Here is a 24976-nt window from a genome sequence, read left to right as displayed (position 1 = left end):
GTGCGGCAATTGTAAAAATTGCGGCAATCAAGGAAGTCGTGCACAGCAGTAATTTTCAAAATAAGAGCGATAACAGGAAAAGTAGTGTTTAAATGTCGATCACAGTAGCATAATTGCTGGGCTCATTTTTCTATATTTCCTTTCTTAAAAACATTTTTTTCAGACAACACGTTGGTTTTTTATTAATTTCGTTTACTGCATCGTTCATCCGGTTGAAGTTTTTGCCACATCAATATTTTATGTATTAAACGTATTTATTTATTTGTTTGTTTGTTTGCCTGTGTGCTGTTCAGTATCTTTCCGGATATTCGGGTTGCCTAGTCGTAATGAAAATCCACTTCCAGGTTTTCAGACGGCCCACTCGTGTGTGCGTAAGGGCAACAGCGCGGCGTGAAGGCAGCAGTGGGAAAAGACTATGGCCGCCACTCTGAGTCTGACTCAGGTAACACTCTCGTCTGAACTCTTCTGTGACGATAGCCAGCGCTTCGTGTCCGCCGTCTTCTCCGCCCGGAAAGCTTCCGCTAGATATGCAATACCCCCGCGGACTAAATCGCAATCTCGTTCCCATTCCATTGCTCTTTTTTTCCGGGGGGAAGTTTACGGTGCTTTGCTCGTGAGTGGGAAAAGTTTGTGCCTAATCTCTTTGGGGACTGCGTAAGGGCGAGGCTAGCTAGCTAGTCTGCTAGCTAACAGCTAGTTTTCAGTGTTTTGGATCCGCTTTAAGACAAAAACGACGTAATCTTTTTCTGCTTCCTCATTAGTTTTGTTCGAAAATACCCGTTGTGACAGAGCACTTGTTTTCCCTGCATACTAATTTTCCTCCAAGTGGCGAGAACGTGACATGTGTGGCTGTGCTGGGGCTGCTATGGACTGTCATTTTCTGGACGATCTTCTGTTATTGAAGTCCAAAGACGACAATATCAGCCAATAACGAACTAAAAGATCTACTTTTTAACCTCTCTGAACCCAACATCGTTTATTAATACGATTTGGAGTGAACATCATCCAGACCTTCAGTAGGTTCTTACTTCAAAGCTGTCAAAAAGTCTTGTTGCAGGTGTCACGACGAGGTGTTACCCGAGCCTCTGTTGCCTCTAACAAAACACACGAACCGAGTGCGTGACCACTTGAGTGGGTTCTTTGCAACAATCATAGCAATGTTGTAGCCAGAAAACAATCTGACAATGTGCAGCCACTCATATTTCCTTTAGATCGGATTGTGGTTTGTAATGACTAAATGTCCATTTTCTGAAAATCATGTAGTGAAGTAAACTGGAGGTGTGGACATCATTGATAACTCAGTCAAGATCAAGTGGACACACTGGTACAATGACTACACTGTTTGCAGCCACAATTAGTTCCAGGCACACAATTGTGTGAAGAAAAAAAAAAAACAGGCTTGGCTTGAAGAGATAAGTGTGTGTGGCAAGTTATCTAACTGTCAATTGACAGTTGCTAACGTTAAAAGTGGTCAAGCAAACAGCAGTTTGAGATCCAGCAGATTTTTGCCGGACTCGAGCGATTTTGGTCCAATTGTGCAAGGCGCTCATTACGCAAGCTGTTATGTTGTTCCTCGCTGCACCTGCTCCTTTTTTCGAGAACATCAACACATGGGCTATATGAAGAAGGAAGTGCTGACTGTCTTCCTCTTTGGCCCAGTTGCGGACGGTCAGCTATACTAAAAATGCAAATTGGCTCGTTTAGGGAGGATATGACGTCAATTTGTACTTTTCTAAATGCTTTTGAAATGGATATGAATTGATGTGGTCCTGAATAAAGGTTGTCTTCTCTTTCTTCAACAGCTCTCCAGTGGAAATCCCATTTACGACAAATACTATCGGCAGGTATGTGGCAGTGTTAAGGTCCTGTTTTATAACGACCGCAAAAGTAATTAAAATAAAAAAAAATCTATTGATCTGTTATGAAGCTGTACAAAATTCTATCGTTACAAAGAATTATTGTTGTGACTGGTGGGCGCACGTTCTAGAGGTACACTAGCTTCATTTATACTCTGATCATGTTGCAATGACCTCCAGCTTTTCCCGCACAGGAAGTCAGACTATGAATTAATAATGCATCGCTCTGCCTGACGTGTCATGATGGGCCAGTCACGGTCATCATGAACTGATGCTACTGAGAATGTGGATTTGGTTTTATTGTCACTATTGATTGAAATGCTTCAGGTTTCTCAAAGTATATATTTTTTTCACAACTGCATTTAATTTTAAATATTGGGGTTTTTTTACGACTGTGGTGGACCAGGATGATTTATGCATAATGGATGATAACTGGCTGCAGGTGGATCCCCGAGGCAGCGGGAGAGTGGCGGCAGCGGATGCAGCTCTGTTCCTGAAGCGGTCGGGCCTGGCTGACCTGGTTTTGGGCAAGGTAAGGCAAGCCTGAAAGCGACGATGCTATCTGGCTTCACTGCGTGATGTCGGTGGATGATAATTGTCCTTGACAGATTTGGGATCTGTCGGACTCTGAACGGAAGGGCTCTCTCAACAAACAGGTAGCCCAACGGAGGGTTATTAAAATATGTGTTCATTACGAAATAATTGACTTTATGTTGCCGTTAAAACCTCCACAGCAATTTTACATCGCTCTGCGCTTGGTGGCTTGTGCTCAGAATGGCCTGGAGGTGGCACTCAAGAGCCTTAATGTGGCTGTTCCGCCCCCCAAATTTGTAAGTCAGTTGCTTTGCTTCCCCCACAGATGAATGTCCATATGATAGCGCTATGTTCAAATTGAAGTCGTTATTATTTGATAAAAGGAAGTTGTGTTTGTTCCCAGCAGGACACAAGCAGCCCACTGTCAGTCGGGGGCTTAACCACTGATCTTCCCTGGGTTGTCAAGGTGATGCCTTTAGACATTGTTTTATGAACAATAACGATTTGGGCTTATAGCAAACACACAACGTACAATTTGTATGTCATCTTTTTTTAAAAAATTAATTTCTGTTTTATTGTTCTTTCAGCCTGAAGAGAAGTTGAAGTTTGACTCCATCTTTGAGAGCCTCAGTCCAGTCGGGGGGCTGCTAACAGGAGACAAAGTCAAGCCCGTCCTGCTCAACTCCAAACTGCCAGTCGACATTTTGGGCCGGGTATGAGCTGCCTGCCATGTATTGTAAATCAACTCACGGCCCTTAGGAAATATGCTTTTTGAAATAGAGCAATCTTTCCAATTTAGTCATTTGACGAGTCAAAACATCAGCAAGTGCTGCAGCGAGTTAAAAAAAAAAAGGATGTTAATGTTTGGTGACACATGAGGTTTTTGAGGAAGTGGATGTGAGTCAGACGTTGCATCCTCCGCACATTTGTAATCATACGTATCATTTTAAAGAAATCATCCCTTTGTGTTAAAGGTGTGGGAACTCAGTGATATCGACAGAGACGGCATGTTGGACAAAGATGAATTCTCTGTGGTAAGAAATGAGCCCTAGTCCGATGTTTTTTTTTCCCCTCTTCCCCCGATCTTTGATGTATTTTATTGCCAGGCCATGTATCTGGTGTACCGAGCCCTGGAAGGAGAAACTGTTCCCATGTCTCTCCCGGCTCCCCTGGTTCCACCCTCCAAGAGAAAAAAGCCCTCTGTGCCTCCCGCGATGCCCTTGTTACCCTCGCCCCCCTCCGCCAAAGACAGTCGCGCCTCCCACGCTGGCACCAAGACCATGCCCCTCCCCCCTAAACCCGCCCCAGCTCTCGCCCCGACGCCAGCAGCCGCCCCTGTGAGTACGCTCCCGGTCCATCCCGGCCGTTACAGCTTCGTTTTCGATCAAGCGCTTTAAGAATGATTTCAAACTGGATAGTGCAGTGCGTTTTTCAAAAGAACAAGATCAAAGGGAATGTGAAGGTAAATGAATGATAGAGTTGGAGTCTGCAATTCGGTCGTTTGAGTTTGACTTTTGTCAGTTGAGTGGTTGTTTTCTCCTCACTTTTTTGGCCTGTGCGCAGTGGGTGGTGTCGCCGGCGGATAAAGCCAAATATGACGACCTCTTCAGCAAGACAGACGGAGACATGGACGGCTTGGTGTCCGGACCTGAAGTCAGAGATATCTTTCTCAAAACGGGGCTGCCTTCTGCCACGCTCGCACGGATCTGGTAAGAGACAAAATGGTTTTGAATTTGGGTCTCAGAGTTGAATTAACTAACTTGTGAAAATAAATGTTAAAGCTCGGTGGGCTAGCGACACTGTTGTGTGTCGAGATCCGGAAACATTCGGGGCTAATCGATTTTCCCTAATTAGCGTCTGTCTGCTCCGTTGGCTCCCGTCATAATCGGCGAACACCATCGCAATTGCCCGAGGCGTCGATCGTTAAGTCTGTTGCGTAACCTGCCCTTCCTTCCCTCAGGGAGCTTTGTGACATTGGCGACATTGGAAAACTGACCCGAGAGCAGTTCGCCCTGGCGCTTCATCTGATCAATCAGAAGTTGACGAGAGGTCTGGACCCTCCGCAAAGCCTTTCCCCAGAGATGATTCCTCCCACTGACAGACTAAACATCAAACAGGTGAGAATTGCACACTGCACCCACGGCTTGTTGGATTTGCCAAAAATTAAAAAAAAAAAAAAAAGCCAATAAACATTAGAGTATTCGCTTTCCACATTTATTTTGCTTATGCTTATTTTTCCCCTTTGCTGTCATTGCAAGCGTTTTCTTTCTCCTTCTCTTTCTGCACATTTTCCCTTCTCATGCGGACGGAAACGCCCCCTTGAGTGAGTTTGCGCTGTCCATTTCATTCCTCTGTGCCAACTCACTTCCATTTTCCCATCCTCTACATAATAGTTTCCGGAAAATCGATATCAATTTAGTGCAAATGTGGAGATTGATGTTTTTTTGTTGTTGTTGTTTTTTTTAATCTGTTGAGATGCCGGTTACATTTTTGTCTTGTGTAACTTTTCATCAGTGAGCTCATCAGCGTTCCTTTACTTGTCCGTCGCTATGTAATCTCAGTATCCGTGTTGTCATCCGTTGACTCCTTGCCTCCATTTCACTCATCTCTGTGCTTCATTTGCTTCAGAACAATATGGCCAACCTGGCAGCTGACTTCTCTGCCATCAAGGAGCTGGACTCTCTTAGTAACGAAATTGTCGAACTACAAAGGTAAAGTAAAAGGCATGCAGGTTACGTTTTGGAGAGTGCGAAGTTGCTCAGTAATCATCATGTCAAACTGTTTGATTTTTAAAGATTCAAATTCGGCACCTCCTGAGTTACAGTACGTAGCGTTTCACCTACTGCATGATCTCCTCTGACCACTAGAGTGCAGTGTTTTCCGTGAAACTACCCTGCACAACTTCACTGACAATAATGACTTAGTAATAAGTAGTCGCAGGGATTGTCGTCGTGGGAAAGATAATTTAATTTTAGACCTTGCTACTTTAAAGCTTAAAAGTCAGTCACATACACTCTCGCCACATCCCGCCGTGTATAAACTAGTTGTCATACATACAAGGCCAACTATATTGTAATCATGAATAGCAAGAAGAAGCAGGAAAAAAAAAACAAGTAGCATAAATGAAGCACTGTTGGAGGCGCTGAGGCAGAAGAAGAAGGATGTAGGCTGTTGCTTTCCCGCTTCCTCCCTCACAGCAGCCATCTGCTTCTCACCTCTCATCTCCCACATACTTGACAGATCAAGCGCAAGATCGCTTTATCGCAGCGGCGTCTGAGTGTCAGCCTTATTTCATCCGCATTTTCCTTTAAATCGAAGATCATGGTGGTCCAGGGAGAGCAAGAGGTTGCGGCGGAGGACCGAGCTGAAGCGGGCTCAGCCAAGGGCTGGCTGTGGCCTTGCGGCCTAGGAATGATATCTTCTTTGTCCTCGGCGGCTAAATGTTCGTATGTGTTGTGCCGGAATCCCAGGGAGAAAACGACGGTAGAAGAAGAGATTAAGGAGAAGGAGGCGGCCATCAGCGAGCGCAGCAACGAGGTCCAGGTAAGACCAATTTATTGACCTGTTTAGTTGAAAGTTTGTTTTGACATCCTAATTGTTGGAACATGCAGTACTGCTGCATGCTAGTTTAGCTTAACATTCTAGGCAAGGCAGTGCAGGTTTAAATTGGCTTTTTAAAAATTGTATATAGCTAAAACTGTCTATTTTAGACTTGTATATTTTTCTGTTTAAAAAAAAAAATCAACAAAAAAAACCACGACAGTTTGTGTGAAAGTCCCTTTTGCCATTTCCGTTCTACAGATGAGTCACATCAAGTGTCAACTGAATTCTTACTGAAAATATGAGCGGTTTTGCGTTTTTGTTATTGTGCTGGTAGTATGGCAGAGGTTTGCAGAATCTACGGCAGCAGATGTTTCCAGAATCTGTGGCATTGAGGTCACAAACAGTAAAACCATTTTTTTTTTTCTCCTCCTAAAGCATTTTCTATCTGGTCAAATGTAACAAGTACCCCATATCTTACATTGTCACGTTCACTTTTATATATTTTTTAACTTTTTGAGTGGTTATATTCGAGTTGCCTATTTAGTTCTATAATGACATGTTTTCTACAGGACTTGCAGGGTGAGGTGGCAAGAGAAAGCGAGGCACTGCAGCAGCTTCAAACTCAGCGTCAGAAGATCCAGGAGGTTTTGGACGAGCTGGACCAACAGAAGGCCTCACTGGAGGAGCAGCTGACCCACATTCGCCAGCAGACCAGCCAAGAGAGCCATCTGGTGGGTTTGGCAGAAGTCACCTCCCTGAAAACAACAATGTTTACCGATTAGTGTTTTCCTGTCCGTCAGATTACATCGCTGCAGTCGGAGCACGAGGATCAGGAGCAGAAGATATGTCAGTACGAGGAGGAGCTGGTCCAGGCTCGAGAGGAGCTTCTGGCTCTGCAGGAGGAGAGCAGGAAACTGCAGGAGAAGGTCCAAGCTGCACAGGAACAGCTCACACCTCTGCAGGAATCTGTCCGGGACTCCTTCACACAAGTTGCACAGGTGAGATTGAAACAACACAACCGATATTGCGCTTCCCTCTTAATGTTCTATCGCTGTTCAGGTCCAACACAGATTAAATGACCTTCAGGTGGAGGAGAGGTCGATGGCAGCCCAGCTGACCTGGAAGAGAGCTTTGGAAGACGACTCTCCCGTCATGGTCAACGGATCGGCGGGGCCCACGCCAGAGCTCCCTCGCAGGGACCTCTTCCAGCAGGACCTCTCCCAGGAGGACCAACCTAAAGAGCAAATGGAAGAAGAACCATCCGCTGCCTCATACTCGCCAAAAGAACTCTCAGAACAAACAGAGAAAGGAGTGAAGGAAGAAAAAGAGGACGAGAAGGAGCAAGAGAGCCCCGAGACTCCCGAAGAGGAAAAAGCGAAGCCTGATCCTTTGGATCATCTCTATACGAGCTTAGCCGCTTCTGAGAAGTACACAAATCTGCCCACACTTGCCAAGCCGCAGGAGAAAACTCTAAATGTACGTATGAAATAAGAGACAGTCAATCATTCTGAATGTTTACGTAACATACCTTCTTTTGCGGCATCTCCAGGAACACCATAACCCTTCACCTGATGTCTCCTCAGAGGTCCGAGACGATGCCGCAGAGTCGCCTAAAACAAGCTCACCCAAGGTAAAGACTTTGAATCATTTATTGAGTCTTAAAGGCTTCATTTTCAATATTTTAAAGATACTGCAAGGCGTCAGTCTTTGCATTAACCAACAGAGGGCGCTCTTGATTCATTCACGTTCTATAGACCTGGAGAGAGAACGTTACAGGAAGAGAGCAAAGTTTGATGCTGAATTTTTCTTTTAATCGGAGTGAACCAAAGCCAGCACTTTTCAACAGGCGTCATCACCAGAGCCGGAAGTCAAACAGGAAGCTGCCGCCTCATCAGAAGTCATCCCGTCTCTGCTACCAGCCCAAGCGCTTCCTCCTCGGGCTGCTCCCGGCCAGCCACCGTTACCCGAGATGGACTTCTTCCACTCGGACCCGTTTACAGAGCGTGAGTCCAATCAGATCTACGGCAAGGTATCATTTGATGCCACAGGTTTGAAAATGTGACTTTTGTGTTGTAGATGATCCTTTTAAAGATGACCCGTTTGGAAAAGTGGTTGCTGCTGGTAGGTTTGAGAAAGCAAACACCCCACATGGTAGTTGTACTAGGTTCATCTTGTTTTTTCTTTTTCAATTACTTCTCTGGTTCTTCTATATCAAACAAATTTGTTTTAGGTTCATTTACCTGACATGTTTCGGCGGAATCTTCCGCCTTCATCAGAGTGTCCTGATGAAGGCGGAAGATTCCGCCGAAACATGTCAGGTAAATGAACCTAAAACAAATTTGTTTGATATAGAAGAACCAGAGAAGTAACCCCACATGGTAATTAGCATTTATAAGGACTGGGTGATAATTGTCTGAAAATAAAAAGAAAATCACCCCAAAAAAAATGTCTTTTAAACCTTTTATTCCCCCCAGTTCTAATTTGCATCACACTCCACAGAAATAATATATTTTGTTATTTCTCCCAGATCCATTTGGAGGCGATCCTTTCAAAGGCTCAGACCCTTTCGCTGCAGATAATTTCTTCACACAGACGGCCAGCAGCCATTTTTCCGCAGACGACCCTTTCTCAAGCTCTTCCGACCCATTCGGTCACACTACGGTTGCTCCAGAGCCCGACTTGTTTGCCGCCAAGCACAACGATCCCGCCCCGACGGCAGCAGCGACGGAAGCGGGCCCTTTCACCTCACAGCCAACGAATCCAACCGCACCGGCCGCAGATCCCTTCAGCTCCGCAGGCAAAGACGCAGCTGAATCCAACGCGTTCCCTCAGGCCATCAACGCCACCGGCGAAGCTGATCCGTTTGGTTCTCAGTACACAGGGACAGATCCGTTTAGTACCTCTCCACCCAACGCCGGTCTGGCATTGGTGAGTCCACTCTGAGACCCCTACAGATGCTAGCTCACGTTAGCTTGATTTAACATTTACTGTTTTTAGAAGGATACGGCTGCAGCCAATGATCCTTTCGCTCCAGGTGGTACCACAGTGAGCGCCACCTCAGACCCAGGTAGGACATTTCATATGCTGCATGGGCGGGTACGGTACACCGAAATTGTTGCTAATTGAAGTGTGCTCTTTGTCACTATAGATCCATTTGCTGCTGTATTTGGCAATGAATCGTTCGGAGGAGGCTTTGCTGACTTCAGTGCCCTAACAAAGGTAAGGGGATGAAGTTTAAAATGTCATGTACTGTTGCGAAAAGAAATAGCTCAAATATTTTTAACCGTATTGTCGGTGTGTACTTTGATGCGTCTGGAGACAACTCATAGTGAACATATTACACACGATATGAAAGTACCTTGCGCTCTCGGTTTTGGGAAATGAGCCGGCGGAAGTCTGAACAGAGTGAAACTGAGAATGTGAATCGGAAAATGAACCATTTAAAAACGCCTACGCTTGCTGTGTTTTATTTTTTTGTTATTTTTAATGTTCCAGTCAAACGGTGTCGATCAATTTGGCATCAACAACAAGAACCTGTTCCAGGACGACAGCCAGCCTGCCAACGCGGACGTTCCCCCGGCGCTGCCTCCCAAAACGGGTACGCCGACGAGACCGCCACCTCCACCTCCAGGTCAGTACAGACACCTTCACGAGGCAATTTGTCGTGGGAAATTTAAAGCAACATTACTCCATAAGCTGTTATTTAAATTAAAAAAAAAGATGCCTGTTAAATTGCATTATTAGCCAAAATATTTCATTCCTTGTGGAAAAGCAACTATAATGTGATTGCACCATTGAAACGCATACTTTCTTTGTCATGGCAGGTAAGAGAGCCTCCCTCTCCAGAACCGAGTCGTCTGACTCCTTCCACCGGCGCGGCCACTTCCCTACGCAGACCTCGGGCGAATTCTCCTCCTCTTCCTCCTCCTCTTCCCTGCCTGCCAAGGATCCCATAGCCGATCCCTTCGCCCCTTCTTCCCCTCCTCGGCAACACTTACCGGAAGCTGACCGATTTGCCAGCTTTGACAAAGTGAGCACAACTCCGCCACCCTCTTCCTCACCCCCAACCTGACTCTCACTAGATTTTACTATTTTACTTGCTTTTCACTCAGGCGAGCAGCGCCACTCTCAATCCCTCCATCCACATTTATCTAACAGCTTGACAAAAGCATAAAACTTTTAAATGAATGCCTCGTACTTATTAAATGTATAAATAGGTGCTAATTGCTGTTTCGCTAATCAAAGTTAGTCCTACCAACTTTTTCTCCGACCAAGCTACGATTGGACACAATAATAATGACATTACGGCCCAACACTGCATGCTTTGTTACACATGACAGTTAGAATCAAATTTCATTAATCGCTTTCCTCTAACTGAGTCATTTCATGCAACTTTCAATTCCTCCTGTGTGAAAGATACTGTACATATATTTCTAATCGCCCAGTCAGTTGTACATTATTTTACACTTTTGGTGACGCTGCTTTAAAAACTTTATTTTTTTTTTTATAAATTGGAACAGTGCAATGTGGGATGCATGACTTTTTCATAACGTTTCTGCCACCCCTTCTCAAATCACATGATCATACCCGCATGACCCCTGCACGCCCTTTATTGTGTAGCTAGTGCTTTCCCCCCGCGTGTGTGTGTGCGTGCGTTGTCTCTGTCCTTAAATCTATGTTGTCGAAGACGTTGAATAAAGAGTTAAATCAAGGGCGCCCTTTTGGATTTTTGTGCTTCCATATGCATGCAACTGCATGAGCTTTTTATCATTTGATTGTGGGCCAAATTATTTGATATTTTTATTTTTTTATACCGCTAAATGACACAGACATTGTAATAAACACCGTGCCTCAGTTAATGTCTGTTTAAAATAAACGCCTCACTCCAAATACACTGTGACACCTCTAGGTATCTGTACTTCCCTAGTCAGACAACCATGAATACAAATAATATAATATAGCAACAGGACTGTCTTTAGAAATTATTTTTAAAGAAACACAAATCCTTTGTTTATTTTTTTGTATTGTAATCTTTTATAAAAATCTATTTTGCGCTAGTGTCACAAAACGGTAGGGTCCTCTTCTTCATCTTAAATTCACTTAAGGTGATTTGCATGACTGTTTTTATTCTCCATCTGCATCACGTGCCAACCGTGACAATGCATGTTTCCATTTTTGAACTTTTTAATGCATTATCCATCGAAAGGGTTCTCGCATGCTAAGTATACACCCACTGGACACTTAATTAGTTACAACTATATAATCCAATTTGATCGCAAAGAATAATGCACCTGCAAATATTACAAGAAATAGATTTTTTTCCAGAATGTGTGCGCTAATAACAAGCAATACAAACAGTGTCCTTTAATTTAACAGTTTAAAATTCATCTGAAGCAGCCGTGATGTCTTGACACGAAAAAAAATCATTTCAGTCACAGCACAATCCTACTAACTGCACTATTCGTCTTTTTGTGACAGTACCCAACGGAAGAGGACATGATCGAGTGGGCAAAGCGCGAGAGCGAGCGCGAGGAGAAAGAGCGTCTGGCCAGGCTCACCCAGCAGGAACAAGAAGACCTGGAGTTGGCCATCGCTCTCAGCAAGTCTGAACTCTCCTGAGGGACTTCTTCTCCCTCGTCCATCGCACTCCACTCTAAAACCCCGCCTCTATTTTTTTTTCCTTAGCCCGGCACAGCCACACGTGGCCTGTTTGAAGCACCAAAGCGTCGTGGGGACCCTGTAGGACTAATTCAGCGTGTTCTTGGACTAAAGCAAATGTTGTCCTCCAGACTCTTTTCCATCCTGTTGTGAGGATGAACAGGGAAAACAGTGATTTTGAGAGTCATGTCCTTTTATGACCTACTCCAGAATGTAACTTATTCTAAACCTGCACTTACACTTATAGAGCTTTATCCACTAATCTAACCCACTACAATCCATTTCTGACCAGCTCGTTATGTGAAGATTCGCAGTCCAAATGTCATCCAATTGGAACGTAGCAGCCATTATGACTGAATGTGATTTTATTTTTTTTTCCCCGCACCTACACTAGACGACGACAAGCAGATGTGAAGTGCATGCCAGGCTCTTGTTAAAAAAGAGAATTATCAAGCCACGTTCGGCCTGTTAGCCCAGCATGGTCTGTCAGAGAAAAGCATGAAACAAACTGCATCCAGATAATGATTGTGTACCTAATAAGCATTAAGATTCAACATGAATCTCTTTATATTTCCAGATGTAAACTAAATGTAACATTTGACAAACTATATCATTTTTTTTGGGCTTTTTGAATACTGTAATAACTTGAATTTTGATTTAGTTTTCAAAGATGTCAGTTAAACGGGAAGTCATTCCCAGAATTTTCTTTGTAATATGTTCTGTCCAGCTCAACTAGTCAAATCACAGTGATTAATGTTTTGTTGGTGGAATATGAAGTGAACGGGCAAAATCCAACTGGTTTTATCCATCAAGGGGCGGCCATTTTGCCACTTGCTGTGGTTTGAAAATGACATCACAGTTTTCAGGTGTCAGGTCATAACCAATCATGGCTCACCATTTTTCTGAAGCTGAGCCATGATTGGTTGTGACTTGAGACCTCACTGTGATGTCATCAGTTGACAGTAAATGGCAAAATGGACGCTTTACTCATATTCCACAAACGCAATATTGATCAGAATATTTTGTTTAGATAAATGAAGGCAAATACAACATATTAATGGAAAGAAAATTTTGGGGTTGACTTCCCCTTTAAGGGCCCAAGGTTGGTGTTGCCACAGTTGGGTCGTGCTCAAGCCCCTCTACATGCCTGCATTTGCAGACTCCACTTGAACACTGCTTTCCTAACTTTGTACAGCAAAACGGAACAAATAAATGCATAGATCATTAAATGTACACAATCCGTTCTCTTCTTTATGTCTGAAAAATGTGAAATGAACAGCCCTCTCGTAATATGCTCTCCACTCATTGATATTAATTGAATAATGTATGATAAGAGGATGATTTTCAGTCCAGGAGCAAAACGAAGCCTCTTATACAGTGACTTCCTCTTTTGCCTTTCTCCTCTCGCTGTTTGTAGCCTGATATGACGCCTATAATTTCCTCTTTACATGCGGTGATTCCACGCCGCGGCTCACTTGTCATTTTTGTAAATAGAGCAGCGCATAGGCCGGGCCATAACTCCCGCATTTGCACAGACGCACCTTTTTCCCCACGTCACGCGGGAGGAGGCGTGGGTAGGGAACCAGCCAGGCTCTCCTCCTTCCCGGTACCCTCTCGTCCTTTTCTGCCGCACGTCCGTGGGAGCTTCCCGAGTGTCGCCTCCCGTCAAGAAGCTGCCCTTGCCCGCCGTGGAATGAGTTTTCTCAAGTGGAGACGGAGTGTAAAGGGAAACGACAGCAGCAAGTGAGTCGACGGGGCGGTGGTGGTGGGGTGGTCTCACTTTATAATGGGTTCCATGTTTTTTTTGTGTGTATTTCCTGCACTTAGAATTGATTTATTATGATAAATTATGTTATGACGTTGTGTTTATGGACTCGTAAACTCGTCGTGCGTGTTGCGGGTGTCGCCTGCCAGCCTGTTGGACGACATTGCATCGTCTGACGTGGTCAACCATTCTTGTTGGTTATCTACACAATATTAATAAACACAACAGTATCACAATGTCTTTTTTTTAAAATTATTATTTATGATTTTTAGTGGTACTTTATACAAGCCTGCGTTCAGGAAGTAAACGTGTCACTCAAGAAGGAATTCATCTCACTACTCAGCAGTCAAAATATTAGGCACACCAGTCTAAAGAGATCCTCCTAAAAGTGGCAAAAGTTCTCACACGACAGACACCAGTATTAAAAAAAAATGGTGAAAGGAGAAGTACTGATTGTACTTAAAGTGAAAAGTAAATACATCAGCACCTCCTCTATACACTTCTGGTTTGACGATAAGGTTTCTCTTTTGCCACCCTACATCATAGTCGATGGGAGATTATTTGTTGTGCAAAACAGCCATTATTTGCCAGAAAGTTTCTGCAGCTCCTTGGTAATGCCACTGCCATTTTATCTCCATTTGACAATGGCTGTGAGTTCTGTCCATTACCTTGGCGATCCTTTTATGACCTCACTACGAAACATGGCTTGGACTATATGATGTTACAAAGATCAATAAGTAGACCTCCATTTAACATGAATGAGGTTGAGTGTGTCATTTATAAGAAGGTGTTCGCGCAATTAAATGAGCTCAGGGTTTTTTACTTCCTCTCCTAAAAAGATCAATAACACTCAGATTTGACATGAGATAAAGTGGGGAAAGTCAACACCATTTATTTGAATAACACCTGAATGTGGTAAGTGTTCAAATTCTTTCTTAAAATAGACAGCCGGTAAAAACCACAACAAAACAATGGCTTTTTGTTAACTCGTCTTGACATTAATATGACAAAAGCATTGGTTTATTCCCATGCTTGAAATGGCTTCTGGCCCGTCGTCACATTCGTCCCCTCGCAGTCACGAGATCTATCAGATAAAAGTTTTTAACTCTTCACAGGAATGTCACAAAGGCACAAAACGTCCCTGATGGCCCGGACTCCCCTAACAGGTACCTTCAATGTCTTTTGGGCTTGACATTTGACCTAGAGGGCAAACCCATTGGACTTAAGGATGTGTTCTCACATAACAAAGTTATTCTTCTCTATTTTGCAATAGGCTGTCAGTCATAAACTCTCCAGCTTTGGATCCTATCATCAGGGACTTCAGGTTGGTGGGCGTTTATCGCTAACATTACAATCTAGAGCAGATTTTATTCATCAACAGTTTCCCAAAACACACAGGCATTCATTTCAGCAGAAACGTAAGGTTCCACCTTCGAAAGGTGTCCCACGATCATATTCCTCGAACAATTGTTGACTGCTCAGATGGATTTCATCCCTTGAGATGATCTTCTTCCTCTGCTGTTGTTCATTTTTTAGGTTGGAGTTACACAACAACAAAGATGTCCCAGGACAAGCAAGTCCTTCCAACGGGTAAGACCAGACAGTAGACTTAACTGCGTCGCTATGGCGACACATTCACAACAAAGTGACTTGTGACACGTCGATGTCAGCAGAAGGTCGTCAGTCAGTATTCCCGTAGCTCCTCCCTGCTGTGTCAATAATGAAAGGCATGATGCAGTAATGGTTTTGTTTGATCGTGTTTTTTGCTAAGCTGTATAGCTTGACCTTTAGAAAGACTACCTTTTGCTTTCTTACGGTTATACTATGTACAGCGTATTCTCCGAATTCAAATAAGAGTGTTTAATAAGGAAATCGTTACCAGAATCAATGTGTAAAATACAGTAAATGAAAGATATCGGGTATCGGTATCCGGCCTTAGTATCACAGGATATCGCAACTTCAGTATTGGCTGCCTTCTTGTGGCCATGATTCTTGAAATTAGGATAAAGGAAAATAGCCATTTTTTGAGTCAATTTGTTATATTGAGATAGACATGTTTTTAAAATTATCTTCAAATGTTTTTTGGGGGAAATTTCATGTATCAAATGTACTGGTAGTATCACTTCCTGTGACTACATGAATTGGTATCGGTCTGAAGAAAAAAGATGTTGAACATCCTTCACAAAAAGTATTTTAACTAACACACATTACCATGTGTTTCCAAGTTAAAGACATAACCTTGACTCATTCAACCATGTTAAGAAAATAGACTAAATTCTATATATGCGTGTAGGTGGCAAAATTTTGAACGAATCGCTGGTTGACCGGCGAACCGGAACAGATTGTGTTTGACCTTCTATGTCTCCACTGTATTGTAACTAAGCAGCAGTGGGAACTTGCTTTTCTTTAGCACGTCTGCCTCAGCGTTGTGCCGTTTCAACTCTCTCAGCGTCAATGGGAGTGTGAATAGTTTTTATTGCAATTGGCCGGCAACCAGTCTGCTAAGTTTCAAGTCACATGCAACCCTAATGAGGACTTGCGCCATTCATAATGACTGGATGTGTTAATTTGACTTTTTTTTCCCAAACAGGAAGTTGAAGAGTGTGTGGGTGTGTTTGACTGAAGCTAGCACAGATAGCATTCGTGTCCCCTTGTGTGATGTGTGATAGTCATCCCAATCTTATTATAAGCTTGCTGAGTGCTTCCTCCTCCCATCGCTCATCCCCCCCTCCTCATCCACCTCCAGCTCACTCGCCAGCTCTCTTGCTAGTCTTAGCGAAAGACACACCATCCGTTTGGAGCTCATCCGCCTTAGTTTCCTCACACACATGAAAATGTCAGGAGAACAGCCACTGTCGAACGGGTAAGAGGCTTAAGATGGCCTGTTAGTTTGCTTTGTTCCTTTTCTACTATCACACGGCTAATGCGTGTGCCGCAGCTCAGGCATGTGGACAAACTTGCTGGGATTGTTTTTTTTTGTCAGCTGCCTTGTCGCAGCGCGGAACACTTAATAGAGTCGTAGCGACAGCGGCAAGGCAGGGTCGATAACGGGATGCTATTGTGTGGAGACGTTGCGCAGAGGTGTGAGTGGTGTTGAAGCGCATTGATAATTAGGAAATAAATATTAATATTAAACGTGATGGCTTGAAATGATCAACTCGGCTTTAGGTCAGCATTGTCCTTGTACTTTCTCGCAATGCAGTAAGAGGAAGACGTGTTCTTCCAGATGTTGGCCATTTTTATATTTGTAATTATTTAAGCCTTCTCTGTAGTGTTTTTCTGCCCAGCTTATCAAACATCAACTTCAGAAATCACATCTTTGTTATCATCTTGTGCATTCGCTTAACATCTCGGAAACTCCTTGTTTAAATTGCTCCGTGGAGTGTTTGCCTCTTAGGCTCGGAGCAAATATTTATTATGGATGATGCGTCAGCACAGCCTGTGTGACAAATCAGAGGGAAAAAAGATGGTTGGTCCCAACCCATCTTTCCCCAAGCAGTGACAAGTACAAAGGATTTGTTGGGGGTAAGACACTAAAAATAATATAAAAACTAGAAGAATATAGTCATAGATTAAAAAATAATGTACAAATAGCACTACTTAAAATATTCTAACTCTTCGCAATCGAAAAGTGACAATGCCTTCCTTCATCTACAGTCATTGTCCAACCTTTTTGTCCAAAATGCATTTAGCCAGCACATGACTCCTGTAATTACCATACTTATCTAATCATTAAGTGGTCCCTCTTGTGTTTGTGTGTGTGTGTGTGTGTGTGTGTGTGTGTGTGTGTGTGTGTGTGTGTGCGCATGTGTGTATGTGTGTGAATTACCCTGTGTCTCTTAATAGACAGGAACGTAAAGTGAATGCTGTTTATTAGTCACCGCTATTACACAGATTAGTTGTTTGTGCTATTTCTATTCTTCTCCTCGTGGTCCGATATGACAATTCTTGAGTGAGATAGTTAACCCTGACTGGAGTGTTTTCTACTTTCCTTAAATTCTGGACAATTTTCCAAGCTCATGTGATCAGTACGGTTGTCTGGAGGACGAAAAAAAAAAAACACACAAAGCTGTGGTTTGTGGCTCCAGGGTAAAAAGTCCGAACATGCAAACACATGTATCGGAAGAACATTTTGGATTTTTTTTTTCTTGCTTTCAAAAGTAATTATTTATATTAGCCGCATCACTTGAGTAATGTGAGGCTAGAGCTTGGTGAATCACCACTTCTCCATGTTTTCTTTTGTTTGTCCAGGTGTCCAACGTCGGACCTGTCGCTGCTTCTGGCAGACTGCATGGCCGCCCTGGATCTGTTCCTCCAAAATGACTTTGAGGAGGCACAGGCTCGCTTGAGACCCAGGTATGAGCTCACACTGCAGCACAACAGCAGCTTTTTTCGGCACACGTAACAAGCCACATGCTCCACAGCACGTGTTCTTCGCCGAGGAAGAACACATTCTTTATTCGTCCCCCTGGGGAAATTCAATTAATCGTCCATGCCGTACACACACTAATGCACAAACAGATGTCACAATTCCGACACATTAACTGTGGAGGTTGGCGTTCTATTCTTTCCTCAGGGCCACCATTCCAGACATTTTAGACAATCCGTACTGCAATTCCAATTATTGTCATTATTTGTTTGACCTTCCGGAGACATATTATGTTCATTTAGATCGGTCTTTGTTTTTCGGAGCTGTCGTCACTAACACCTGTTGCGTCCAGATCTGGTAACCAACACCGTGTTATTAAGTTACTTCTTTGTTGACTACTTCTCTCCTCGGTCATCAGAGCCTTTGTGACAGTCTTATCTTTAGCCAACCCAGATACTCTAATCTGCTCATTTTCTTTTACACAGCGCTGGTTTGACTGAGTTTACTGCGGTGAAAGGTTTTGAGTGATGCAATGAACTTAAATCCTCAAACCAGATTTAATTACACGGTCTCATCTTTGATCTCTTTCAAGGCTAGGTCAGGAAGGAAGGAATTATTCTGATACGTTGTGAAAAGTATCGAAGCCTTATTATGTACATTATATAAGCTGATGACATCATCACTCGTTTCATTTAGCATTTAATTGAAGTTCAGCCGCAAGTGACCGCACGCTTATATTTTTAGCTTTAAGACATGCTGAGAACTTGTTTGATGTAGCTACATCTCGTGTAAAGCGTCAATCAGCCTTGAAGAACTTGGAAGCGTTGCTGTGAAATGTTTGGAATTCCCTTTTCTTACCAGCAGAGCAACTCGTCTCACAGCTCTTTCTTAAAAACTTTCTTGCTGGCCCTATTTGTAATTCCTTTCTGTCTTCCGTGGGTGTCACAATGAGAAGGTGCCAGCTCACTAATCTTCTTCTCAGAGTTCCTCCAAATCTGAATTGAAGCAATTCAAGTCATGTTAGTCCTGTCATGTTGTTATGTTTCCCTTTGTCCTGAGATGATTCTTGTTTCCTTTGATACGTTTGACCTTGTTATTGAGAGGTATGACAGGTTAATACCAGTATTTGTATATTTTGACAGTCTGTTGCAGAAGACAATAAATATGGGACTGAATTATAGTCAAAAGGCGTGACAATAATTTCTTCAGCACACTCTTTGGAATTTATGATATCAGATGTAGCTTATCCAAAACATGTCTATGCAAGTCGAGTTGTTTTTGGGGCGGTGAGAAACAACTGCACAGATTTCTGTAGCTCAATGTCTTTAAATCATTTGGTGTTGACATGACATTGTCCTTAGGTTGCTTTTATGCTAAGTTATTTTCACCGTGATCAGCATTTGTTAATGGTTTACAACTGGAACAGCGAGTAGAACTGCGATGACGTCGAGCACTCCTCGGTTTTTGTTTCCTAGGTGTGACGTGACAGGCTAGCAGCCGCATGTATAAATAGATGTCCAAGTTTTTGTGTGTTTGTGTTGGGGGTGTGGTGCTAAACAATCTCACACATGCCCACACATCAAATTAAAGGCTTGAAAATTCCCTTTATCTTTTGATTCCATGTCAGCAAACACGACACTGGTCATTCCCTTTCATTTTACTTCCACAGAATCAAAGACAGCATGTATCATGCCCTGACCTACGCCACCTTCCTCGAAATGCAGGCCATGATGACCTTTGAACCCCAACACATCATGGAGGCAGGAAATACCATGAAAGAGGCCCAGGCTGTTTGCCAGCGGTGAGACCTTGACTTTTGATAATAGCCCGTATTTGAGTATTTATATAGAGTGCAGTGGCAAAAAAAAATAAGTGACTTTTTGTGGCACTAGACATATGACCTCTGTGACCTCTATGGTCATTAATCATAGGATGATTTAATGAGCCTTTGATCCATGCTGCAAATAATAATTTTTTTGGACCAGATTAGGACAAAGGTGCATGACAGAAAACTAATGACTGTATATTTGCTTTCCTCTTCAGACATCGCAAGAAGTCAAGCTTCTCCAAGGGCTATACTGAAGGTGTGTCCGTATGTGTGCGCGCGCGTGCGTGAGAGAGCGCAAGAACGAGAGCGCGCACGCGAGTGAAAGAGCGACTAAAACACGTTGTCACCACAGACGAGATTCACGCTGAAGTCTGCTATGCTGAATGCCTCCTGCAGAGGGCAGCACTCACCTTCCTTCAGGTCAGTAAAGAGGCTTCCTTCAGCTGTACCATCACTGATGGCCCATAATGTTGCGTCATCCTCAGGATGAAAATATGATCAGTTTCATCAAAGGAGGAATCAAAGTGAGGAATAGCTACCAGACATACAAGTGAGTGTCTAGATCTTTTTTGTCACTCGGTGAAAAAGTCATTTTCTTCACAAATTTCCTGCCCTGTCTCATCTTAACCTCAGAGAGCTCCACAAAGTGCTCGAATCCGCCGCCCACTGTCACGGCAACAATCACGCTCATTTTGAGGGCGGAGTCAAATTGGGAGTTGGAGCCTTTAATATGGTAAGAGGTTTAAAAATGTTTCCAATGTAGCCAAACTGGATAAATACTAGCGATTTCAAACACAGCAACAATATGAACTTTGCTTCTCTCCTTCGTGCAGATGATCTCCATGTTGCCCACACGGATGCTCAAGCTGCTGGAGTTTGTAGGCTTCTCGGGTAATAAGGTGAGTTCCTGTGATATGCGTCAAAAGATTTCAAGATGTACAAGGTGTACTTTGGCACTTTGAAATAAAATGTCTAATCATTATTAATAACTCTAAATCAACCAAGTCAAATGTATTTGTGCTTTTCAATTGCATGCAGGAGTTTGGTCTCCAGCAGCTTCAGGAGGGCTGTACGGGAAGCACATTCAGGTCATTCTTATGTAACATGCTGCTGCTCTGCTATCACACCTTCATGAGCTTTATACTAGGCGAGTAAACACACACAAACATGTGGAACCCAATTATTTATTTTTTTATTCATTTTTGGGCGTTGCACCATTATGTGACCTGCAGGCACTGGAGAAGGAGATGTAGAAGACGCGGAAAAACTGCTGCAGCCGTATCTCAAGAAATACCCTAAGGTGTGCAAGCTGTGTGTGTTTTTTCAGTCTTGCGTTCTTTTGTGTGTCATATTGAGTTGTTTATGTCGCAGGGATCCATCTTCTTGTTCTTCGCTGGTCGAATCGAGGAGATCAAAGGCAATCTGGATGCTGTAAGTGAAATAGTTAGCGATTGATGAATCACTATTTTTCAAATCAGAAACTAGTAAAAACTGGAACTTTAAACACAAAGCACATGGACATGAACGTACGTGTCTCTCTCAGGCTATCAAGCGGTTTGAGGAGTGCTGCGAGGCTCAGCAGCAGTGGAAGCAGTTCCATCACATGTGCTACTGGGAGCTGATGTGGTGCTTCACCTATCAGCGGCATTGGAAGATGGCCTACTTCTACGCCGACCTGCTCAGTAAGGAGAATTCCTGGTCCAAGGTAGGCTGTCTGCATGAAACATAAAAAGTAGAAATGCCAGCATTGCTGAGGAAGCACCTGAACTTTCTCTTTTGCTTCCTTTTTTATTGTCTAAAAGGGAGGTTGCAGTAGTAATCATTCTTTTCATTCCTCAGGCAACCTATGTGTATATGAAAGCGGCCTACCTCAGCATGCTGACGGAGGAAGATTGTCTAACCTTCGGGGAGACTGCCGTCACTCTATTCAGGTCGTCAAAGCGTTTTTTTTATTACATTCCTCTCAAACAAAGTAAAAACTGCACTCAACTGTGATCGCTATAAAATGCTGCCATCATAATGTCTTTAGCAAGGTGCTTTGTAGAGGGGCACCGCTACTAGAATTTAGGATCTCAACTTGATAGTATATAAAAATTCGATTGTTTTAAATGTTGAAATGTTTGAAGACGACCTCGAAAAATTATTTGCATATTAAATCATAAGGGAAAAAGTTCTGTTCTACTATGTTTGATATTTAATGAATTATATTCAATTAAATATGATGTATATTGCAGGCAGGTTCAAGGGCTAAGACAGAAAATTGCCGGCAAGTCTTTACCCACGGAGAAGTTTGCCATCAGGAAAGCTCGTCGCTACCTCACAGAAAACCCCGTTCCTCTTCCTGTCCCCCCTCTGGTCAGTGCTGCTTCCATGCACGCAACATAGTTCAAATAAAATAGTAACACATCCAATGCATGCTTATTAGAACATCTGAACTTGATTTGGGGTTAATCAAATGCACTTTAAATTAGCGCAGTTATGTATTGACTCCCACTGGAACATAAATTCGAATTTGATTTATTAATTTTGAAGACAGCCATTGGGGTGTGTAAACTTTTTATATTCCCTCTAAATATAATGAAGTGATTTTTCTTTTCCTCCTGATCACACAAGTATGCATGTCAGGTGGAACTGCCTGTTTGTGACTTGTTTCATTTCTCATCCAGGAGATGATGTACATTTGGAACGGCTATACAATCATCGGCAAGCACAAAGAGCTGACTGAAAACATGCTGAAGACGTTGGACGAGGCGCAGGAACAACTCGAAAGCATGCAAAGTATGAAGGATCGTCAACCAGATAATAAAAGGACGAATCCACTGTTTGATGTGTTTGGGATTCCATTAGAAAAAAATCGGACGTTCCTTCTCAGTGTTGTCATCATTTTGGTCCATCAGGGTCGGAGTTTTCATTTGACGACCTGTGTCTGCTGAGCTTGCTGAAGGGCCTGTGTCTCAAGCACCTGGGGCATCACGATGAAGCCGAACACTACTTTACTCTTGTCCTCTGCAAGTAAGCATTATACATATGTCTCGTTGATATACAGAGATGCTCTATGAATCACACCCATCTCTTCTGCAGTGAGACCCAGATCAAGTACGACCACTACCTAGTTCCCAATGCCTTGCTAGAGCACAGCTTGTTATGTCTGGAACAAGGGCGGAATGATGAAGCTGTAAAACTACTAGAAGCAGCAAAGTAAGTGACAGTAAACTTTTATATGTTTCAGTAAGTCACTGCTTAAATAGTTATTATTGATTTAGTCATAGTTGCTACGCTATCGTATATTTGCATTTTCATATATATTTAGTATGCCCATAGGGTAGAGAAAAATAGAAAAAAATGTTTTGCTGCACGCTTGTGGCGTCTACAGGTAATTTAAAAGAAAAAAAATCCATAATGTGATCAACATTGTTTTTGTCCAGGCAAAATTACAAAAACTACTCCATGGAATCTCGGACTCAATTCCGTATTCAAGCCGCCCTGCACAAAGCCAAGGGCGCGAGACAAAATGGAGTCTACGTGCCCTCAAGCCCATAGGAGTGAGAATGAGCTGAGATTCTGCATCTGTATTCTTCCTTAATTCTCCCACTTGGCATTCGCTGGCCCCGGTTGGAACTGTCTCTTCTTCAGGAGGGTTTGGGGGAAAAGCAATGGGTGATTTTTTTTTTTTGTCTTCTTACTGATGACGTGCCCATGTGGCACTGATGGCCATTATCAAGCGTGTGACACATGCACTGCCTGACCTTCACTTCCTCAATCATCTGAAAGCCAAGGCAAGTCTTGGCATGTGCCTCAAATAACAATGAACTAAATTAGAAAAGCTTTTATTTATTTATTTTTGATTGTGTTAAAATGGCCGCTGCTACTACTACTACGACTACTACTACAAAAAAGTTGGTCTATGCAGGGTTGAGGTGGTGGTCTTAATAAAACATGAGGTGCATATTATCTGTAATTTTGGTAAAAAATACTAAAAAAAAACTGCAACTTGTTTATTATATAGATTCATTACATACAATAATATATTTCATGATTTTTAAATTATTAGGGGCGATCACTGCAGCGAATTAAGGAAAGTATATGTTTTATGAATCTATATAATCGGTTTCATTTTTTTAATTGAGCTGCTGAATTGAACTTGACAATGTTTAAATTTATGTAGATGCACCTGTAGTTTAGGACTAAAGCTACCATTTAGACATCAGTTTAATAAATTTAAGGGGTCATCCAAAAAACACTCGGCCTTATTAAAATAATTCATGCCTTATGTGCTAACAGTAGAGTTAGCATTTAGCCAACTTTTCCTTAAAATATGTGTAAGATAATCAGTTCTGTCTCCACAATCCATAGTAGACTTTTTTTATACTGTCAATGGCATCTCTTTACTGAACTTGTCCTGTTGTAAAAAGACAGTTGACCATGTGTCTTTTAGAAAAGGCACTCTCCTCTTCTTCTGTCCCCCACATCAGTGGGATAGACTCCAGCAGCACTCGAGCTTGAACAAACAGGCCATTCACTCGGAGCAGTGAGGGGACCACGTGTTTGTCCGCCTCTTGCATCTTTAGCGAAGAAAGGACAAGCGCGACAGTGTGAACCTCAACCTGCTCCTGCCCTTCATCCATGCTTGATGACAACCTCCTCTTGAGGGGCTTGAGTTGTATTTAGCACTGGTGTCCAACTGTACTCATGGATCTGAACAAATACAGATAGTGAAAGAGGAGAAATTGTGTAAATATTGAATGATCTAATGGGCAGGGCCCCAGTACCTGTTGAACACTGTGAAGCTCAAGATGGAGTTTCATGTAAGAACTGCTCATTTTATTCATTTTTAGAGGGAGGTTTGGTGATGGTGATGAGGAACTTCTTTCTCACACGTCTTAATATTCTAATCACCATTTTGGTTTCATTTAAACAATTTTTTTTATTGTAATATGTTGCATATCCCTTTCAATTTCCACCTGGACATTTTTAACATGAAACTTTGTGGCATTGTGATGTTTGCATTTAGCAAATGAGAATGGCAAGGCTACCACTGAGCATTCCTAGCTGTATATAGTGATTTTTTTTTGTTATTGTAATTTAAAATGGAATCATGAGAACAATCTTGTTTTGCAGTCTTTTTCCCCCCCAAAAAAAATCAGCCAGGGAGGCTGATAACATACTTTTGCATATGCTTTCAAATATTAAATAACATTCGGCCTATGGCACCCCCTAGCCCCGGCGTGGCGCCATCCCTTGATAATTGCTTTATTTTGTTGGCGCCAGTCTGTATATATGTAGTTTTTAAAAGGATGTGATATAAATTATTGACCCGGAGGTTTGCGGACTCCTAAATATGTTTCATGCTATCACTTGTGTGGTATTTGTGCAAGCTGTTTTTTTTTTTTAAGTGCTGAATACTCATTAAAAGAAATCTTACT

At 42.7% G+C, this 24976-nt stretch overlaps 2 protein-coding genes across 9 annotated transcripts; both read left to right on the top strand.

The window, feature by feature from the left end:
* The first annotated feature begins 300 nt into the window (after positions 1-300).
* eps15 (epidermal growth factor receptor pathway substrate 15) lies at positions 301-12829 on the top strand. 7 transcript variants are annotated; one of them, XM_061298030.1, is made up of 25 exons: positions 301-442; positions 1803-1844; positions 2299-2388; positions 2465-2512; positions 2591-2686; positions 2797-2856; positions 2978-3103; positions 3365-3424; positions 3497-3727; positions 3954-4099; positions 4351-4507; positions 5019-5101; positions 5861-5933; positions 6503-6664; positions 6716-6931; positions 6993-7409; positions 7483-7563; positions 7780-7936; positions 8010-8084; positions 8461-8861; positions 8931-9000; positions 9082-9152; positions 9429-9564; positions 9758-9963; positions 11412-12829. In XM_061298030.1, the coding sequence occupies exons 1-25, from the start codon at positions 416-418 to the stop codon at positions 11550-11552; spliced, it is 3372 nt and encodes a 1123-aa protein (XP_061154014.1). In that variant the 5' UTR covers positions 301-415; the 3' UTR covers positions 11553-12829. The 7 variants fall into 7 exon arrangements, with proteins under 7 accessions (XP_061154014.1, XP_061154015.1, XP_061154017.1 ...); XM_061298031.1 differs by having other exon boundaries at positions 2794-2856; positions 8934-9000; XM_061298033.1 differs by having other exon boundaries at positions 306-442; positions 2794-2856; positions 7020-7409.
* Positions 12830-13084: 255 nt separating this feature from the next.
* On the top strand, positions 13085-24906 carry ttc39a (tetratricopeptide repeat domain 39A). 2 transcript variants are annotated; one of them, XM_061298036.1, is made up of 22 exons: positions 13085-13334; positions 14472-14522; positions 14630-14680; positions 14893-14946; positions 16103-16219; positions 17608-17712; positions 19395-19526; positions 19769-19809; positions 19906-19973; positions 20039-20103; positions 20187-20286; positions 20387-20452; positions 20592-20700; positions 20786-20853; positions 20925-20984; positions 21097-21258; positions 21393-21484; positions 21788-21908; positions 22220-22331; positions 22451-22565; positions 22635-22751; positions 22979-24906. In XM_061298036.1, the coding sequence occupies exons 1-22, from the start codon at positions 13285-13287 to the stop codon at positions 23091-23093; spliced, it is 1971 nt and encodes a 656-aa protein (XP_061154020.1). In that variant the 5' UTR covers positions 13085-13284; the 3' UTR covers positions 23094-24906. The 2 variants fall into 2 exon arrangements, with proteins under 2 accessions (XP_061154020.1, XP_061154021.1); XM_061298037.1 differs by lacking the exon at positions 16103-16219.
* Positions 24907-24976: the final 70 nt, after the last annotated feature.

This window comes from Syngnathus typhle, linkage group LG14, assembly GCF_033458585.1.
Source record: "Syngnathus typhle isolate RoL2023-S1 ecotype Sweden linkage group LG14, RoL_Styp_1.0, whole genome shotgun sequence".
NCBI classification, from domain to species: domain Eukaryota; kingdom Metazoa; phylum Chordata; class Actinopteri; order Syngnathiformes; family Syngnathidae; genus Syngnathus; species Syngnathus typhle.
Note: the sequence above shows the minus strand (reverse complement) of the source record. Positions and strands in the feature narration are given on the sequence as shown.

Bases quoted from the DNA above. Each gene is read 5' to 3' on its own strand.
- ttc39a (XM_061298036.1), top strand. From the start codon at position 13,285: ATGAGTTTTCTCAAGTGGAGACGGAGTGTAAAGGGAAACGACAGCAGC. The intron at 19,974-20,038 runs GTCAGTAAAGAG...CGTCATCCTCAG, and splicing joins CAGCACTCACCTTCCTTCAG to GATGAAAATATGATCAGTTT. The intron at 22,332-22,450 runs GTATGAAGGATC...TTGGTCCATCAG, and splicing joins ACAACTCGAAAGCATGCAAA to GGTCGGAGTTTTCATTTGAC.
- eps15 (XM_061298029.1), top strand. From the start codon at position 416: ATGGCCGCCACTCTGAGTCTGACTCAG. The intron at 2,687-2,793 runs GTAAGTCAGTTG...GTTTGTTCCCAG, and splicing joins CTGTTCCGCCCCCCAAATTT to CAGGACACAAGCAGCCCACT. The intron at 3,728-3,953 runs GTGAGTACGCTC...GCCTGTGCGCAG, and splicing joins CGACGCCAGCAGCCGCCCCT to TGGGTGGTGTCGCCGGCGGA.